General features: G+C 40.0%; 1 protein-coding gene across 7 annotated transcripts in view; it reads right to left on the bottom strand.

Annotated features, from left to right (window-relative positions):
• Nucleotides 1–19,352, bottom strand: part of ANKRD12 (ankyrin repeat domain 12) — a 67,355-nt gene that overhangs the window by 25,985 nt on the left and 22,018 nt on the right. For 3 of the 7 annotated variants that reach the window (XM_087707282.1, XM_087707281.1, XM_087707284.1), the window contains exons 2-5: nucleotides 13,289–13,425; nucleotides 7,092–7,239; nucleotides 5,744–5,824; nucleotides 1,561–1,629 (exon numbers count right to left, since the gene is read on the bottom strand). In XM_087707282.1, the coding sequence (XP_087563408.1) occupies nucleotides 1,561–1,629; nucleotides 5,744–5,824; nucleotides 7,092–7,239; nucleotides 13,289–13,375 (385 nt within the window). In that variant the 5' untranslated portion in view covers nucleotides 13,376–13,425. Of the gene's footprint in view, nucleotides 1–1,560; nucleotides 1,630–5,743; nucleotides 5,825–7,091; nucleotides 7,240–13,288; nucleotides 13,426–18,579; nucleotides 18,707–19,352 lie in introns of those variants that run through there. The other 4 variants (XM_087707283.1, XM_087707286.1, XM_087707285.1 and 1 more) reach the window with 4 other exon arrangements.

Below are 19,352 nucleotides of genomic sequence, written 5' to 3'. Positions count from 1 at the left end.
TGTTTATTAGCCTGAATGTCTTGCATGGGGTGCTTTTGTAAATCTAATAAAACAGGGAGGTCAAGCTTGTCTGGCATAATTTATCATTTGTAAATGATTTTCTAAGAAATACACTACATTGCCAAAAGTATTCGCTCATAACTGAATCTGATTATTTGGATGGGTGAGCGAATATTTTTGGCAATATAGTATATACTACTTGTATAAATACACTGTTCATATTACATTTGCAAAAAACATATTTAGCAACAGAAGTATTAAGGACATTTTTACAATTATTTTATAGACCAATACAAATACTTAAACACAGCTCAGGATCCTAGTTCTCAGAAGTTCCTTTTGCCAATGGAAGAGTTTCATTGCTCTTTCCACCCTGGTACTCCACTTCTGTCTGACAAAAACTCTATGGGTTGCAGAAAGTAGGTATTTTATAATATAAGGGCAAGTAATCCCAAGATATCACATCCCCCCCCCTACCCATTCCTTAGGTGCTGAGACTGGACTTTTCAATTATGTTAGCCTGGAGTTAATGTGACAAATACTTAGCCCAAGTCAGTGCATATGATGAGAAAAAAGTTAAAGAAAAAATATTTGCTAAATTGATATCATTCCCATCCCTTTTTGCCTAAGTTGATATAGCAATAGTACTTAGACTTATATACTGCTTCATAGTGCTTTACAGTGTGGCCCGACAAAACCGAGCTCGTCAAAATAGCGGTGACAAAACCGCGTCGCTAAAGCCGCAACGTCATCACCGTGACGTCATCACCGCGGCGACAACAGTGCAGCGACAGAAGGGCGCTTTAAAACAGTGCGGCGGCAGAAAGCCGATTTAAATTAAGGTAAGGGTTAGGATTAGGTTTAGGGATTTGGTTTAGGGTTTGGTTTAGGGTTAGGTTTAGGGTTAGGGTGCTGAGGGCTTCGGAAGGCGCGGATTTGCCCTCTGCGGTTATGTTGTCACGCTAGGATCACCTTTTTCCTTAGCGCTTCGGACGGCGTGGATTTGCCCTCTGTGCTTATGTCGGCGCGGATAATGTTTTGTCGGTGAACCGCTTTACAGTACTCTCTGAGTGGTTTACAATGTCAGCATATTGCTCCCAACAATCTTGGTCCTCATTTTATTGACCTCAGAAGGATGGAAAGCTGAGTCAACCTTGGACTCTCAGGATTGAATTCCTGCTGTGGGCGGAGTTAGCTGACATGTAAAGTTTTAGATGTGAAAATAGATTTCCTGCTTCATTCAATACATTGTTCTAGATATTATAGATTTTATATAAATGATGCAACTGTATATGGAATCAAAACTGCTTTTTCTAATAAATTAGTGGTTACTTCATGGTAACTGCCATATTCCTCCACAGGTGTTCATTGGAATGGAGAAATACTATAGTAGAAGTTTAATCTGCATTTTTAATTTTCCAATGAAAAGAGTAAGATTACATTTATATTAATAAGTAAATTATTTGCAGCCTGTTCACTAGTACAGAAAATGAACTGCTGTGATGACATTAACAATTTTAAAGAAGCAACTATAATAAGTACACCTGGTAATCTATTTACCTGAATATGTCCCGTAAGAAGGGATTAATCTCTCCCCCCAGTTTTCATTTGTATGTCCTGGATCTGAATCTATAGAATGAAGAAGACATGGGAGAAAGGGATGGAGAAGAGCAAGACGAAGGAAGTGTGGCATACAAGATAGATACACTTCACATGATATTTTGGATTTTTCATAGCCTCTATCTACCACCAATTAGTGTCATTTAAAGATCACTAACAAACTCTAGAATAATTCCTACTTGTATTAAACACACTAGTGATATCAAATAAATATGGATATTATTATATTGAAATATTGAATAGTAATTCAAGGAAGCACATTAATGATGTAATTTCATTTTAGTGCTTCATTTTAGTGCTGTTTTATATGAAAGTTATCACTTTAATTAGTATCAAATTTCCCTTATTTATAAATTGACACACCTTTTTCAGGTGTTGATTGGCTTAGTAACTTGTCTGCTTTATCCGAAAAGACTTCACTGTTTTTCACTGATTCTATGCATATTTATTATATTTTGCCAATAACGAGAGGGGTGGATGAAGTGAAAGAAAAGTTTGCACAGATTTAGCTAAATCATACTTCTACAAGAATATTCAGATGAAAATTTTTTCTTCAAGAGATCATATAAAGTTTTAAATATACAAAGATGTAGCTGATATTTACTTTCATTTTTAAAAACCTGAATGTGCTGAACTGGAGAAAAGACCTAAAGGACCACCAATATGAAATAGGGTCATTAGAGAGAGATGAAATAGTTCTATAACAAAATATAATTTGTTAGATTTTTCCTTTACTTTACTGAAGGCAAAAGATGGAATATCGTTTTCTCATGCATTTTTTCCTCTGTGGAAGATAAGACTGAATAATAGTGACTGGTCCAAATTGTTTTAAAGAATTTTCATACCTGAAGGTTGACTTGCACCTCAATTTCGATGGCTCTAATTCAACACTTCAGCCACTATAACATAATTGCTTAATCATATTTGAAAATACGCTTTATAGGTTGTTTCATAAAATATCATTTTATTAAATCTAAAATGAAAATTATAATTTATTAAAACTAAGCCTAAATCAAGAAAGGAGGGTTAAATTAATTCACTCTTTGAAGTTCTGCAAACCCATGAGTAAATGTTAGTATTGCATAAAGAAATATTTGATATTAAATAAGGCTATGAAGCTAAATATATTGTATATGTTGTTTTGGGTCTCCTCGGTTTCTAAATGGGAACACTACATTATGCCTTCAATCATCTTAAAATGAATAAAATATAAAAATAATAAAAAAAACTGCACAAAGGGCCAGTAAGCATATCTTAATGTAATTTATAACCAATATTGTTTAATTTTCTTGGAAATTAGTTGATGTTTTTAAAATAGTCAGAATATATTACACATTATCAGCAGCAACAAACATTAACAATTATAAATTTCTGAGAGAAAAAAATCATGGTTGTATGTGCTTTTTTAATTGCATCACAATTATTAAAAACTTGATTCATGACCATTTGAATCTGAATTACATTTCCAAAATTATTTTTGGTTTTAAATAGTTTGTTCTTACTAATTAAATATTAATTTATTTCTCTCATAAAAGCATGTTACTATTAAATAACAGAGGAAAACCTCAAATTAAAGAATACACAGATACATGCACACAGACATCCACAAAGAAACATTTCAAAATCTTAAGAGATCATTAAGAAGCTGGAGAGTCGAGTTACAACTAATCTCCAACTTAGAATCTTTTGTTTTGAGCCCAATCGCACTGAAAAAAGTGACTCGCAACTGGTCCTCACACTTACAAATGTCGCAGCATCCCTACCATCATGTGATCAAACTTTAAGTGCTCAGCAACTGTCATGTATTTACAATGCTTGTAGTGTCCTAGGGTCATGTGATTGGCATCTGCAACTTTCCCAGCCAGCTTTTGGCAAGTGAAGCCAATGGGAGAAGTCAAATTCACTTAATAACAGAATGATTCATTTAACCTGTAGTAATTTGCTTGATAAACATGGCAAAAAGGATCATAAAATTGAATGGCGTGGCTCATTTAACAATCATCTTGCTTGGCAATGAAAATTCTGGTTTCAATTGTGGCCATAAATTAATATGTATACTTTTGAATTTCCATTAAATCTAAAAGTATATTTGTTACAATGTAGATCATTAGATAACTAGTTTTGTGTAATGATTAAAGTGCTGATCTAGAAACCAAAGATGGTATGATGCAGTCACTTTCTTTCAGCCCAATCAATCTCACGAAGTTGTTGTTGGGAAAATAAGAGGCAGGAGTACTAGATTTGTTCGCAACATTCAGCTATAAATATAAAAATGGTAGTATAAATATCAGATTATAATAATGTGTATAAATACATTATTATAAAAACAGCACAAATTATAGCATTCATGAAGATTTATGGTAGCTGTTTAATATAAGATAAATTTAAGTTTCTGTTCTGGACAACTTCAGCTGCAGTTAGTATATTGAAGGGACAACTTCAACTTCAGCTTTTATATCAGGGCCTAGTCAGACAGAGGTTTTGACTATTGCATCTGCAATCTACAAAATAGCAGTTTGTAAATTTTGCTCTATTAATAGATTGAATCACCCAGTTTTTTGGAGGACACCTGATGGGGCGGAATTTCTTAAAAGCAAAAATAGGTTACCATGTTTCAGAAAACTATAGTAATTAGGAACCTCTAACAAGAAACTACACAAACCTATCTAATCTTATTATTACATTTTTGGAAGCATTATAGGAAATATATGTTCATTCCTGACCAATTAAGCATTTCTTCAAGGTAAAAGAAAAGGAAAATATAGGATGACAGGAATAAGATGGCTAAACTCAATTTCAGTGGCAGATTGGTGCAATATTGGAAGATATTGGAAGGACTAGGTTGAGGACAAATCATTCTGGAGAAAATTTAGCTATATGGTTGTTAATAGTTAACACCAAGTTCACCCCAGAGATAGGTTTCTGCGAGTTCGCCACGGATCAGGCAAACTGATAGTGGCGGCGGTGGGAGACTCCGCCCACCTGCCCAGACACTTCTGCACATGTGCAGAAGCGTTGTGCAAGCACGCACAAGCGAACCAGTATAAAATAAATTGACCCACCATTGCATCACCCTAATCACAACCATGACTCCTCTCTCACAGTGCTTTGAAAACCTCTTTTACCAAATCATGCAATTTGTAGAAGTAAGCTTTTGAAAGGTGCTTTTTCAATAGGCAACTGGACTTTCTGGTTTTTCTTTGAAGAAGCTTCTTGGATGAGAAGCAAAACATCTTCATACAAAAAGCAGAAAAGTCCAGTTGCTTCTTGAAAAAGCAACTTTGAGACAACCATGACCTAGAAGACTGAGAATCTCCATAGATATTAAGCTTTTGAAAGATTGCAAGAATGCACCCATTTGCCAAATGGTATGAGGTAGATTCAGTAGTAGCTGGGCACACCTGATAGAAAACTGCAAAGGTAAGTGGGACAGTTTGTGTGTGCTGGGGATCTGTAACTGCTTGAGGTCTCCTCGTAGGCAGGGGATCAACTGAGGTCTCCTGGGCCATGACAGCTTTATGTGTGCTGGTGGGCTGGGTGGGTGGATGAGATAGGGGAAGAGTTGGCTGGGTAGAGATAGTTACAGCACACTTTTGTTTGTAAATGCAAGTAGACTGCTGAACTCCCAAATTTTTGTCATGTGACTCTGGGAATGCAGCAACTTTGGACACAGATCGTAAGTTCTTTCATTCGGCACAATCTTAATTTTGAAAAAATGTTGAACAAACGAATGTTAAGTAAGGGCTACCTGTATTGTGAATTAACTGAAATTTATACAGTGCCTTAAAAACAGCTTTGTTGAGGAGATAGGTAAACACACCTATCACATACCTACAAGAATAGTAGAGTATGACTTTTTTTTCTCCCCAGGAAAGGACACAACTAGTGAACAGATTCTTGGACACTATGACTAGCAGTATTTTTTTTTAAAATCTAGGAGTATTCCTCTGCACAAAGAAAATGTGAATCATTAAATAACATGTAATACATTTCTAGATCATCAAATCACTCAATTCTTAACTGCCTAAATAATCTTTGCTTTTATTGTCTCCATGCCAAAATACCAAAATACCCAAACCCACAAAGAACTAAACTTTCTTTCATGTTAATTCAATGTCCTTACTTTCAGGATTAGGAAATGGAAGCTGAATATCATCACAGTCAGGATGAATCCTCACATGATATTTACTAGGTCCATGTAATGCTAACATGGGAAATAGGAAAATACCGTGAGAGCCCTGTATTATACATGTGAAATGTAGAAGCAATCTTCCAACAAAATTTAACCCAAAAACAATACAAAAAGCAACAGACAATTATCACTTAAATCTTCCAACATGAATGCAAATGTAAGTATAAAAATATAATATTTGAGGAGGGGGAAGAGGAGATGGACTGAGAATGAAAGAAACTATCTCAATGAAGCTCCATATGGGCCAAATTATTTTGTAATGTTTTATAATCTGATAGAGGAGTGTTTCCTTTGATCTATACCAGGGTTCCCCAATCCTCATTCCGCAGCGTGGACCCAGTCTGCAGTCTTTTGGGAATGGGGCCAGGCAAATGGCAGGCAAGAGCATGAGTGTGTGAAGCTCCATTTGTGCAAATGGAAGGAGCGTGCATAAAACCATCTCCTCTCCCATCCCCGCCACTGCCAGTCCACAGAGCCAGAAAGCTTAGGGACAGCTGATTTATCCTACGGTATATACAAGCTTGACTCATTTTATATATTTATTAAGTCAACAAAGAATCAAGTGTGCTTTAGAAGTAATTTTGTATACAAATATTCTGCTGAAAGATCAGGCAAGCACAAACACATCTTGAAAATTAGATTTACTGTTCACTGAAAATAAAATACAAAATCTAAAAGACCATGATCATTAGTTATTTTAAAACAATGGAATATGTAACTTAAGCAATAGAGTGCATATCCACATAATTTCTGAGTACATCATCTGTCCAAATGAACATTTAAGACTCTTTAATTGAAAGATTTAAAGATACATTTAAATATATATTTTAAATAAGTGGGATTTAAAGATGCTTATATGTAAACAATTTGTGTCCTCTATATTTACATATCAATACATTACTTCATGACAAATATCTGATTATGTTCTTTATGAATTTGATTCTTTTTTCTGCCAACACATCACTTACAATTAGCAATTGTGTTCCATTGATATTTATGGGTATCAATTTATTTAAATACATAATAGGCTAGGGTAAAACAGATGCCTAGTAAGTACTGTAAAACAGATGCATAGCAGGTAGAATTGCTATGAATTGTACAAATTGAATATTTTGAAGCTTCCCTTATATTTTAAGAAAATCAGTTTGCTGGAGTAATAGCTAGTAAATGGGATATTTTACTATTATTTCACTATTAATTTTTATATTTTGTGATAAACCAAATAATAAAATTATCACAAGCAAGATGAAAAGAGAAAATAAAACAAAAAGAGCTCTACCTGTATCTGAATTTTGATCTTCATTTCTGGGTGGACTAACATTAAACTGAAGTTTACGTTTCATGGAAGATTTTTCTTTCATGTCCTTTCCCGCATCACTTCTATCCACTTTTGCAGTTTTGCTGTAAGAGGCAATCTTGTCCTTGCTCTTATATAAGGTAAAATATACTGTTATAAGTACAATGTTTGCATAAGACTGACAATAAACAAAATACGCACATTCACTGAAGGCTTCAATTCAACTAACCAACAATAGTTTTCCCTGTAAACTGTTCTTTAATTTATAACACATTAGTAAGATTGTTAAACTTTATTGTGAAACTTTTGTAAACATAGTTGTAACAAAATGCTAAAGAGACTGATATCTTCTATTTTTATAGATAAAAATAAAATTGTTATTGTGTAAAACTGAGGTAGAATAAACAGAATTATGCAATAAAGAAGCTATTCCAAAGTTCCATATTTTTTTTAAAAAAATCTAGAACAAATTATTAGTTTGATCAATTTATATGAAAATATTTTATTAAAGTCAAAAGGAAAAAATTCAATAGGATATAGTAAACTGATTCCTAAAATTACAACTGAACCTTTCAGGTATGTCAGCTTGTGTGTTCTTATATAATATACTACAGAGGGCACCTGAGTACCATATTTTTCGGAGTATAAGATGCACCTTTTTCCCTGAAAGTCTTAGTCTTTGTCATATTTCTCTTTAAACCCGCTACTTTCCCATACTCGGTCAATTCCTCAGTAAGTTTCATACCTGACTTTATAGGATCCTCTAATACAAACACTAGATCATCCGCAAAAGCCTGTAACTTAAATTGTTCCTTTTTAATTTCTAGTCCCTTTACGTACATTCCTGGCTAAAACCTCTAAGGTTAATATAAACAGCAGCAGGGATAGGGGACAATCTTGTCTTGTACCTTTCTGGATTGCTATACTTTGCATTAATTCACCATTAATTATTACTTTGGCTTTTTGATTTGTATATATTGCTCTAATCTTGTTTATAAATTTATCCCCAAATTCCATGTGTTCCAATTGTTGATGCGGTTTCTTTTGAAGTTCACTCTCTAAATTTCTATACCTTTATTTCAACTCTCTTATTTTTTGATTCTCAATTTTTTTCTTCCTAGCTGTAGCCGACATTGTGACCCCTCTTATAAATGCCTTAGTTGTATCCCATAGGTTATGTATAGATGTGTCTCCTGGTGAGTTTTCTTTGAAGAAAAATCTTAATTCCTGATTAACTCTTTTAATATATTCCTGATCCTTTAGGATTGTTCTATTGAATAACCAACAATAACTGCCCTTTTGTTTTTTCCATATAATCCTCATGGGATTGTGATCGGCCCATAAATTGGGTTCTATATCTCCTTCACTTCCAAAATTAAATCCATCGACATCCAGACCATATCTATCCTTGACCAGAATTCATGTCTATTCAAGTAGTAGGTATATTGCTTTCCTTCTGGGCATCTTTCTCACCATACATTTAAGTAACTTGTTTATAAATCTGTTTTAATTGTTAGTTCCAAGGAAAGATTTGGCTGATTAACTGGTTGCACCTAATTACAATTAGATAAAACTTTTCATGTTTCAGCTCTATCTTTTGTCTAACTATGTAAAGTTGCATGCATGCCTTATAAATAAATAATTTTCTAAGACCAATGTCTAAATCAGTAGCTCCCAACGTGGGGCCCATACGCCACAGGGGGGAAATTTGATTGAACCATGTTTAAACCAAGTTAATGGCCTTTTAGGCTTTCTCCGCATGAGTAGAGCACTTTTTGAGTAAAATAAGAATTATATGTCACAGGGAGGGGGCATCAGGATTTTAGAGATGCTTCGGTGGGAAATGGCCAAAAAAAGGTTGGGAAGCACTGGTCTAAAGGTTCATTTGTTTATTTTTGCTTTAATCTAACTTAATCCATTACAATTGACAATACTAATGGAAGGGTTCCTTGAAAGCATAAAATGCTATTAACTATATACCTTTTCCAATAGAAAATGCAATTTTCGTACCTCATTCACATTATTAACAGGCAGTCCTCATTTAACAACCACATGTTGTTATACTCTGCCTGGCAATTCTGACCTTGTAACATAGTATGTGCCACTCACCACTTCCTCCCCTGCTCCGCACCAGCCACTTGGTTCTGTCATACTTGTGTGGCATCTTGCAGACCACTCACCCACCCTCCACCACCTGGCAACAACCTTTTCCAACCAGCCGCAGGACGCCAGCCGGTGAGAAGAAAGCTGCACATGCGCGAAGATGGTGGCAGCAAAAGAAGCCTCTCGGCTTCCAAGTTCAGCAGCAGGGTCGATCCATTCACAGGGTCACTTTTCTCCGCACCCAAGAAAGATCAAAAGTGGCGGAACAGCAGCCTTTGAGGACAAGGCCAGCATAGCCACCTAGAGGTAAGAAAATGAACCACTGAGGGAAGCCCCCCGAAGCTGCCGGTGTGTAGCCGCCCCCCTCCCCGCAGCTTGGAGTTCCAAGCGGAAGATGTCCTCGGCTGTTGCGAAGAAGCGGCAGCTCTGGATATGCCAGGCCCACTTCATTATCTTTGCAAGCCATTTTGCAAACAAGGAGGACTTGCTCCCAGCAAAGGCTGGCGAATGAAGGCTTTTCAACTGGCATGTGACCAGCCTGGAAGGGGGAAAAAAAACCCAAAAGATTTGAGAGAGGCAGTACATCCCCGGCAGTACTTCCCTGGTTCTCTGTAGTGCAGTCGGAAAGAATCCCTGAGAGCTCCCAGATGTGGGCCGTTATTTGCAAAAACTGAGGCATTTTTTCCTTACCCAGCCTTCAGACACACTTTGCAGGCTTCAGCAGGGCTGGGGAGAAGGCAAAAATGCCCCCATTTTTGCAAAAAACAGACAAAATATTAGCTGTTTTTTTGCAAAAATAGAGGCATTTTTGCCTTCCCCCAGCCTCCAGAAGCACTCTGCAGCCTTCAGCAGGGCTGGGAAAGGCAAAAATGCCCCCGTTTTTCACAAAGATGGAGGCGTTTTTGCCTTTCCCCAACCCTGCTGAAGCCTGCAGAGTTTTCCTGGGGGCCAGGGAGGACTAAAACTTTTTTTTCTTACTGGGTAGTTTGCAGGTGCTCCCTTAACTCTGACAAGGCTGGAGCCCCGCCACCCATCAAAACTTTCACCACCATTTTGATTGGCATGACTTGGTGAAGGGGTTATGTGACTGAGTGGGCGTGAGTGACATCGAGTTGGTCACGCGCACTCAGTCATTCCCCCATCTAGCCATGCCACCGTACCGGTAGAAACCCATCCCTGAGAGAACCCCTACTCTTTTCAAACAAAAAGTGACGTAAAAGGATTATTTCTTCTTAATCTCTGAATTACATAATGCAGAAGCAATAAAACACGTTATACCTACAAGCAGAAAGTTTTTGAAATTTTGGCACAGTCAGTCTTAAAAACTTCAATTAAATTTTCCCTATTTATACTCAGTAGATTAGCTATAAACATGTTTTATTACAATGTATTAGTCTTTTGAAATAAGCAAACACAGGAATTAGTATGCAACAATTTACAACATTTTAACAAATTAATTCAGAAGGTAAAATATATTAATTCTGTGTTCATGCTAAATTGTTATCAGATATTGTTCCTTGATTGAGCTTTTGATCCAAACAAAGTTCATTTTATTACAGAAAAAACAGCTCTATTAGTTATGTAAGAGACTGCTAGGAATAAAATAATCCAAAGGAGTACAGAAGAGCTTAATTATGTATCACAACATTGATAAATGTAATATATGTGCATTTTCAATTGGGGAGCCTCTGCTATATATTTAATCTAACACACTAAAGAGAGATGCTCCCAGAGAATTATCATTTTTCAGAAACAGAAAACTGACTGCTGTTCAGTTATCTAATTAATGAGAAAAATCTGTACAGTAGACATCAAAAACCAAGATGAGACAAATAACTGAATCCTAAAGCATTCCTACCACCAAATCATGTCAATATTTTAGTTTGGCCCTCTTGTAGTACAATTTTTATTTAGCAGATCTATAATAATGCAGTGTCAAAACCTTCCTACGTACCTTTTCATTATTCAGAACAAAAGTATTCTTAAATCTTAGCCTGAACAAAATCTCAGCCATCAAAATATTTGTTTCTGTTTCTCTCAACTGTTGTCTAATCATGATTTTTAGGTCCTGAATAATAGAATGACAGAATAACAGAGTTGGAAGGGACCTTAGAGGTCTTCTAGTCCAACCCCTTGCTCAGGCAGGAAACCCTATACCATTTCAGACAAATGGTTGTCCATTCTCTTCTTTAAAACTTCCAGTATTGGAGGATTCATAACTTCTGGAAACAAGTTGTTCCACTGATAAATTGTTCTAACTGTCAGGAAATTTCTCCTTAGTTCTAGGTTGCTTCTCTCTTTGATTAGTTTTCATTCATTGCTTCTTGTCCTGCCTTCAGGTGCTTTGGAGAATAGCTATAGTCTCAACATCTCTTTTACACCATGGCAACCAAAACTAGATGCATTCTTACCAAAATCTCACCTAGACATTATAAATTGGTATTAACATTTTATGTGATTTTGATTCTATTTCTCTGTTAATGCAGCCTAAAACTATGTTGGCTTTTTTAGCAGCTACATAGTACTCTGGCTCATATTTAAGTGATTGTTCACTAGGATTCCAAGATCCTTCGGGATTGGGCGGCATATAAATATATTTAATAAATAAATAAATAAAAATCTCTCACACAATTACTACTATTGAGCCAGGTACCACATACTATACCTGTGCATTTGGTTTTTCTTGCCTAAATGTAGATTCTTACTTTTTACACCATCAAATTTCATTTTGTTAGATAGCGCCCAATATTCAAGTCTATCAAGATCCTTCTGTATCTTAAGCCTGTCTTCTGGAAGGTTGGATATTCCTACCAGCTTCGTGTTGTCTGCAAATTTGATGAGTTCTCCACCTATTCCCTCATCCAAATTACTGATGAAGATGTCAAAGAATACTGGGCCTAAAACAGAGCCTTGGAATACCCCACTGCATACTTCCCTCTATGCAGTTCCATTGAGGACTATATGTTGAGTGCGGTTAGTCAACCAGTTACGAATCCATCTGATAGTGATGATGTCTAACCCACATTTTTCTATCTTATCAGGTATTCAGTTATGGTCTATTTTATCAAATTCCTTACTGAAGTCCAAGTAAATTATATTCACAACATTCCTCTGGTCTACTAATTTGTCAAAGAATCACTTTGTCAAAGAATGCAACAAGATTTGTCTGGCACAATCTGATTTTGCCATTTTGGCTTTTGGTTATGACTTTGTTTACCGCCAGGTGTTCACAGATTCGTTGATTATCTTTTCCAGAATCTTCCCAGATATTGAAATCAGACTGATTTCCTAGATCTGTTTTTTTTTCCTTTTTTTGAAAATGGAAACTACATCAACTCTTTTCCAGTCTCCTGGTAGTTCCCTGGTGCTCCAGGATCTTTGAAAAATATAGTTCAATGGTTCTGAGATTGCTAGTCCTTTAGAATCTTAGAATGTAATCCATCTGGTTCTGGCGAGTTAAACTCATCTAGGGTGGACAGGTGCTCACTTACCATTTTCTTGACTATTTTAACTTGTATTCCTAATCTGTTTTTTATGGTACTGTTTTTGATAACTTCCTGAATGACTATTCCAGAAATTATATATACAGAAGACCTCCCCACTATAAACAGGAAATGACTAACTAGCAATGCCTCCATTCCAAAATCCAGTGGTCTTTCCTGAGAAAGATAAACTTTGAACTATTTTCTCCTCTTCCAATATTTCATACTGCATGATGTTTGTTAAGATAAAACAGGATGTGATAGTTTCTATAATTTCCCATCTTTCATATTACTACTGTTTTAAATCTTAAAATTAATGCTATGAAATATAATCTTTGGTATGTTAAATGAAGCAGCGAGTTACCTTCAAGCAATTTCACCAGTTATTGTATATGACACACTGAAATGTTTTATAAAAATAAAAATAACACAATAAACAATATCATAACAAAGGATAGGGCTTTTATTAGCATTTGACTATAGCGACTCATTTTTGTATTATTCAAATCCATTTAGTCAACTAATTGTTTTTAACTCACAAAGATTCTATTTCCATAAATTAGCTAAAACATAATCTTAAGTTTCTTTTTATACCTTTCTTCCAGTTGGTTTCTCCACCATGGTGCTATCGCTGACAGAATTCTGAACTTGAACTGTCTTTGTTGACCCAAACCTGGGCATTTTATAGTTGTTCACTAAATTTATCTTGCATCAATATGCTCATTATGTATCTGCCAAGTAAAAAAAAAGAAAAAGAAATAGAAATAACCACCTGTATGTATGAAATTATTCAGCTTCACAGATAAGCAATACACTTCAGTCTTTATAGAATTGTTTACATGTAGTAGCATAAATTAAAAACATAAATATACTAAATATATGGTTCTGTTATCTTTCTTCATCTGATAGACATAATGAAATGAAAAATAAATAGTGGAAGCGAGGTAGCTGGCATTCTTGCTGGCATTCTCGCTGGCAACCCAGACTATCGACAGACTCAATCCATATAGTTTTTAGTTGCTTAATAAAAAACATTGGGGTTAAAGTAGCATCAGAAATTATATGCATATTTTTTTTTAGGATTTTTTTTTTTTTTTTTAGGATTTTATTGAGGATTTATATGCCGCCCTTTTCCCTGAAGGGACTCAGGGCGGCTTACAACAATGAGGGGAAGGGAGTGCAAGACAAGACTTAAAAAGAAAAAAAGAATCGTGAATAAAAGAAAATTATCCATAAAAACACAACATTCACTCAACATTCGGGCGGGGTGAGAGTAATCCTATCCCCAGGCCTGACGGGATAGCCAGATCTTGAGGGCTGTGCGGAAGGCCTGGACTGTGGTGAGGGTACGGATCTCCACGGGGAGGTTGTTCCATAGTGTCGGAGCTGCAACTGAGAAGGCTCTCCTCCGCGTAGTCGCCAGTCGGCACTGACTGGCGGATGGAATTTGGAGGAGGCCTACTCTGTGCGATCTGATGGGACGCAGGGAGGTAATTGGCAGGAGGCGGTCTCTCAAATAGTCAGATCCACTACCATGGAGTGCTTTATAGGTGGTAAGTAAGACCTTGAAGTGCACCCGACGATCAACAGGTAGCCAGCGCAGCTCACGGAGGATTTGTGTTATATGGGCGAACCGTGGTGCGCCCATGATCACTCGCGCGGCCGCGTTCTGAACTAGCTGAAGTCGCCGGATGCTCTTCAAGGGCAGCCCCATGTAGAGCACATTGCAGTATTCCAGCCTAGAGATCACAAGGGCTCGAGTGACTGTTGTGAGAGCCTCCCGGTTCAGGTAGGGCCGCAACTGGCGCACCAGGCGAACCTGGGCAAATGCCCCCCTGGTCACAGCCGACAAGTGGTGGTCAAAACTCAGCTGTGGATCCAGGAGGACTCCCAAGATGCGGACCCTGTCTGAGGGGTATAAATTTTGCCCCCCCAGCCTGATTGATGGAACGTTAGCCGAATTTTTGGGAGGAAAACACAACAGCCACTCGGTCTTTTCCGGGTTGAGCACCAGTTTGTTAGCCCTCATCCAGTCTTTAACAGCCTCAAGGCCCCGGTTCATCACGTCCACCGCTTCATTGAGTTGGCACGGGGCGGACAGATACAACTGCGTATCGTCCGCATATTGGTGGTACTTAATCCCGTGCCTCCGAATGATCTCGCCCAGCGGTTTCATGTATATGTTAAATAGCAGGGGGGACAGAACCGAGCCCTGCGGCACCCCATAGGTTAGGGGCCTCGGGGACGATCTCTCCCTCCCCACCAACACCGACTGCGACCTGTCCGAGAGGTAGGAGGAGAACCACTGTAAAACAGTGCCGCCCACCCCCACCTCCCGCAGTCGTCGCAGAAGGATACCATGGTCGATGGTATCGAAAGCCGCTGAGAGGTCGAGGAGAACCAGGATGGACGCGTAGCCTCCATCTCTGGCTCTCCAGAGATCATCGGTCAATGCGACCAAAGCGGTTTCAGTGCTGTAACTGGGCCTGAAGCCAGACTGGAAGGGGTCAAGATAGTTAGCTTCCTCCAAGGTACGCTGAAGCTGTAAGGCCACCACCTTCTCAACAACCTTCCCCACAAAGGGGAGGTTGGAGACTGGACGATAGTTGTTAAGAACTGCTGGATCCAAGGACGGTTTCTTCAGGAGGGGCCTCACCACCGCCGCCTTAAGCGCGGTGGGGAGGTGTCCCTCCCGAAGAGAGGCGGTAACAACCGCCTGGATCCAGCCTCGTGTCACCTCTCTGCTGTTGGCAGTCAGCCAAGAGGGACACGGGTCCAGTACACAGGTGGAGGAACTCACAGCTCGCATAGCCTTGTCCACATCCCCAGAGGCAACATCCTGAAACTCAACCCAGAGATGGTCTACCAAGTTATTCCCCTGTGTCCCGGCTGGATCTGCGGGGGTGGAGTCCAGTTCCGATCGGAACCGAGCAACTTTGTCCGCCAAGAACTGACTATATTCCTCAGCCTTACCCTGCAGGAGATTCCCCGTCTCCCTCCTATTTAGGAGGGAGCGGGTTATCCTGAACAGGGCGGCTGGGCGAGACTCGGCGGACGCTACCAAGGAGGCAATGTGTGATCTTTTGGCGGTTCTCAATGCCCAAATATACTCCTTGGTGCAAGCTGTCAACAGTGCTCGGTTCGATACGGACCTGTCGGACCTCCACTGGTGCTCTAGGCGTCTCCTCCGGCGCTTTATCTCGCGGAGCTCCTCGGTGAACCAAGGGGGCCTCCGCGAGCCGCTGACCCGGAGGGGCCATAGTGGCGCAATTCGGTCCAGAGACTCTGATGCCGCCGAGTGCCAGGCCGCAGCAATAGTCTCCGCCGAACTGTGGGCGAGAGCATCTGGAATGACCCCAAGCTCCGTCTGGAACCTAACAGGGTCCATCAGTCGCCTGGGGCGGAACCACCTGGTCGGTTCCTCCTCCCCACGGTGGGGGTTTGGCCTCCAGAAGTCTAGCCTCAGTAGGTAGTGGTCTGACCACGACAGGGGAATGGTCTCATTTCCCCTCAGACCAAGATCATAACTCCACTGCTCCGAGAGGAATACGAGGTCGAGTGTATGTCCCGCCAAGTGGGTAGGGCCTCGAATTACCTGGGTCAGGCCCATGGCTGTCATGGAAGCCATGAACTCCTGCGCTCCGTCAGAGTGTTCATCGAGCGAAGGCAGATTGAAGTCCCCCAGAACCATTAGTCTAGGGAACTCAATTGCTAGCTCGGCTACTGACTCGAGGAGCGCAGGGAGGGCCGCTGCAACGCAGTTGGGAGGCAGGTACGTTAGCAGCAAACCCGCTTGACCCTTGAGGTCCAACTTCACTAGTAGGGACTCACACCCGGCAAGCTCCGGAGCAGGGATCCTACGAGGAGCTAAAGACTCCCGGATTACAATAGCCACACCGCCACCCCTTCCCTGGGCTCTCGGCTGATGAAGCACCTGAAACCCGTCTGGGCACAGCTCTACGAGGGGGACTCCTCCCTCCGTGCCCAGCCATGTCTCAGTAATACATGCCAGGTCTGCCCCCTCGTCTACAATCAAGTCCCGGACGAGGGGAGCCTTATGAATAACAGACCTGGCATTTAGCGACAGCAGCCTGAGACCAGGGTCCTGATCGCTCACGCCATCTGACCTTGGAGTGGGACTCATAGGGCCGGAAGGAGGGATCTCTGCGATATAGCGAACCCTCCTTCCCCGATAATGGCCAGCCCTAAAGTCCCCGCCATATCTGCCTCTCCCTGTTATGACCGCAATGCTCCGACTCTCTCCCGTGGGCATAATTCCCCCAACCACCCCAATGGCCCCCGCTTGCCCCGCCAGGTCCTCCGAATCAGGCATACTCAGACACTCACACAAACAGTCCCCACAATATAATTAAAACACGAAAAGAATACAGCAATAATAGTACTAAAAGTGGGTCTTTCATACTAACTCATTCAGTCCCACGCACTCAACATACCCGTTTAAAATTGCGCAACACAGAATTTAAAATTATGAGTTCCAGAAGAGCCAGCCTCCCTTCCTCCAGTTCCAGAGAAATCCGAGGCCAAAGTCCAAGATCCGTATTCTATAAATAGTTGTAGATGGAGGGGGGGCAAAGCACAGGCCCCAGGTATCAGCCAGCACCAGCTTTGCAGTCTCACACCCTCCAAATCCAGATAAAGCGTGGAATAATAAACAATAACGGTCCATAGGAGATAAAACGGTAGTATGCAGGGGGGTATCTTATCTTCCCCCTCTCCTGAAGTCCTGGAACGGCCAGAGTCTAAATGTCCAAAGTCTACAAATGACTGGAACCAGTTAGAAGGGAAAAGGGGGGGGGTGCCAGCTTAGTGTCCAGTTTTTAAAACGCCAAGTTCCTGTCCCTGAAACTGCCATCCTCTATCACTTCTTTCCCCAAACCAAATGCACCATAAGTATATATACCATAAGATGTCAAAATGTTAAACAGATGGTCGTTGCTCACATTAGGTGTTCCAAAGTAGCAGTGGTAGCAAGTGGTGGAGAAAGACAGTTGTTCCGGGCCAATGCCGGTGGTCGCAGGCCAGGCAGTAAAGCTCGTATTAAATAAGAACAAATAGGCAGGCAAGCATGGCTCCGCAGTAGCAGGGGCAGACAGGGAAAGAAATTGTCCAAGCCACGGGAGGGATAAAAAGGAGAGGCTCCACGGTGAGAGAGGTAGGCACTAAAATACAGGATAGAGGAGTGGCGGGCGTTCAGGCGAGCTATGATGGTGGTGGCTAAATTGCCGCTTAATTCGCTCGCCCAAGCCACAATAATTTCCTCCTCTTTACCGCGATGGTGATGGTAATAATGAAGATGATAATAGCCAGTTTCAAATCCCCCAAGCTCACCGTTCCTTTTTCTGGTTGTAGATGAAAATCCAGGGTTCCTCTCCAAGCCCCACGCTGTTTAGATCTAAGAAGAACAGCGGGGGGGGGCAACCGTGAGAGCGAAAAGCTCAGGCAGCCATTTTCCGTCCAATTCCCGCTGCCACCGTTCCGCTGCTCTAGGGCACCTTCCAGGACCAGGGCTCACCCGATAGGGCAGGCGACCACCAGGGGCTTCTAGGGCACCCAGGTATCCAGGATGTTAAAAGACGCCAATCGTCCGCGTCTCGCCGCCGCCGCCGCCCTCGCTCGATGGATCAGCTGTTAGGCTGCTCAGCTGTTAGGCGCAATGGAGGCTAAATTAAGCCTTCAGGAGCGATGTTTTTTTTGAAATTTCGTCCGGTCCTGGAGATTCTGAAGATCTTAATCTCACCCAGGCTCTTTCTGGAGACTTTGCGGCTCGTTTGGAAGGCTAACCAGTGCTTTTTCGCCAGATTACAGAGAGCGAAAAAGCCCGGCCGCCATTCCAAACCCGCACATGCCCTTTATACACTACTTACTATGGAAGCTAAATCGTATGATGAACAGTTGAAGGAATGTCTAGCCTATTGAAGAGACTGATTACAGGGGCACATGATAACTGTCTTCAGTACTTGAGGGGCTGTCACAGAGAAGAGAGGATTGACATTCTCCAAAGCACAAGAGGACAGGACAAGAAATAATGGTGGAAGCTTGTTAAAGACAGAGCTAACCTAGAATTAAGGAGAAATTTTCTGACAGTGAGAACAACCAATGAGGTAACTTAACTCCTAGAGTTGTGAATGCTCCATCATTGGAGGTTTTCAGAAATAAACTGGACAACCATTTGATCAGAATGTTATAAGGTCTCCTACCTTAAGCAGGGGTTTGAAGAATTCTGGATCCCTTCCAGCCCTATGATTCTATGTTCTATATAATTTATATTTGTAACTGTATTGGAGAAATTCAAAGTTGTTTTTTTTTAAATTCTATTAGGTTTTCTTTATTCTTTTCCATCTTCCATTCTGCTTTTTCTTTTTAATAATTCTGTTTGTTTTTATTTATATTTTACTTTTTGTAGAAGTTTAGTAAAGTATATTAGAACAATAGGCATTGAACTCTGCTTAAATATAAGTACATATTAAATAAAATACCAAATATTATTTAAAGGGACTTAAAATACTACATAAATTTGGGAACACAATGTATACATAGAAAAGGCTGGTCTAAAGGATTCATAGACTGATTCAAAATTTTAAATCAATATTTTGTGTGGCTAAATATTGCATTATATGTTAATATTTATTCTTGTATA

The sequence above is a fragment of the Thamnophis sirtalis genome, unplaced genomic scaffold (genome assembly GCF_051295495.1).
Source record: "Thamnophis sirtalis isolate CommonGarterSnake01/CBP01778 unplaced genomic scaffold, rThaSir2_p1.2 scaffold_2, whole genome shotgun sequence".
Classification (NCBI taxonomy): Eukaryota; Metazoa; Chordata; class Lepidosauria; order Squamata; family Natricidae; genus Thamnophis; species Thamnophis sirtalis.
This window is presented reverse-complemented; position numbering and strand designations above follow the sequence as displayed.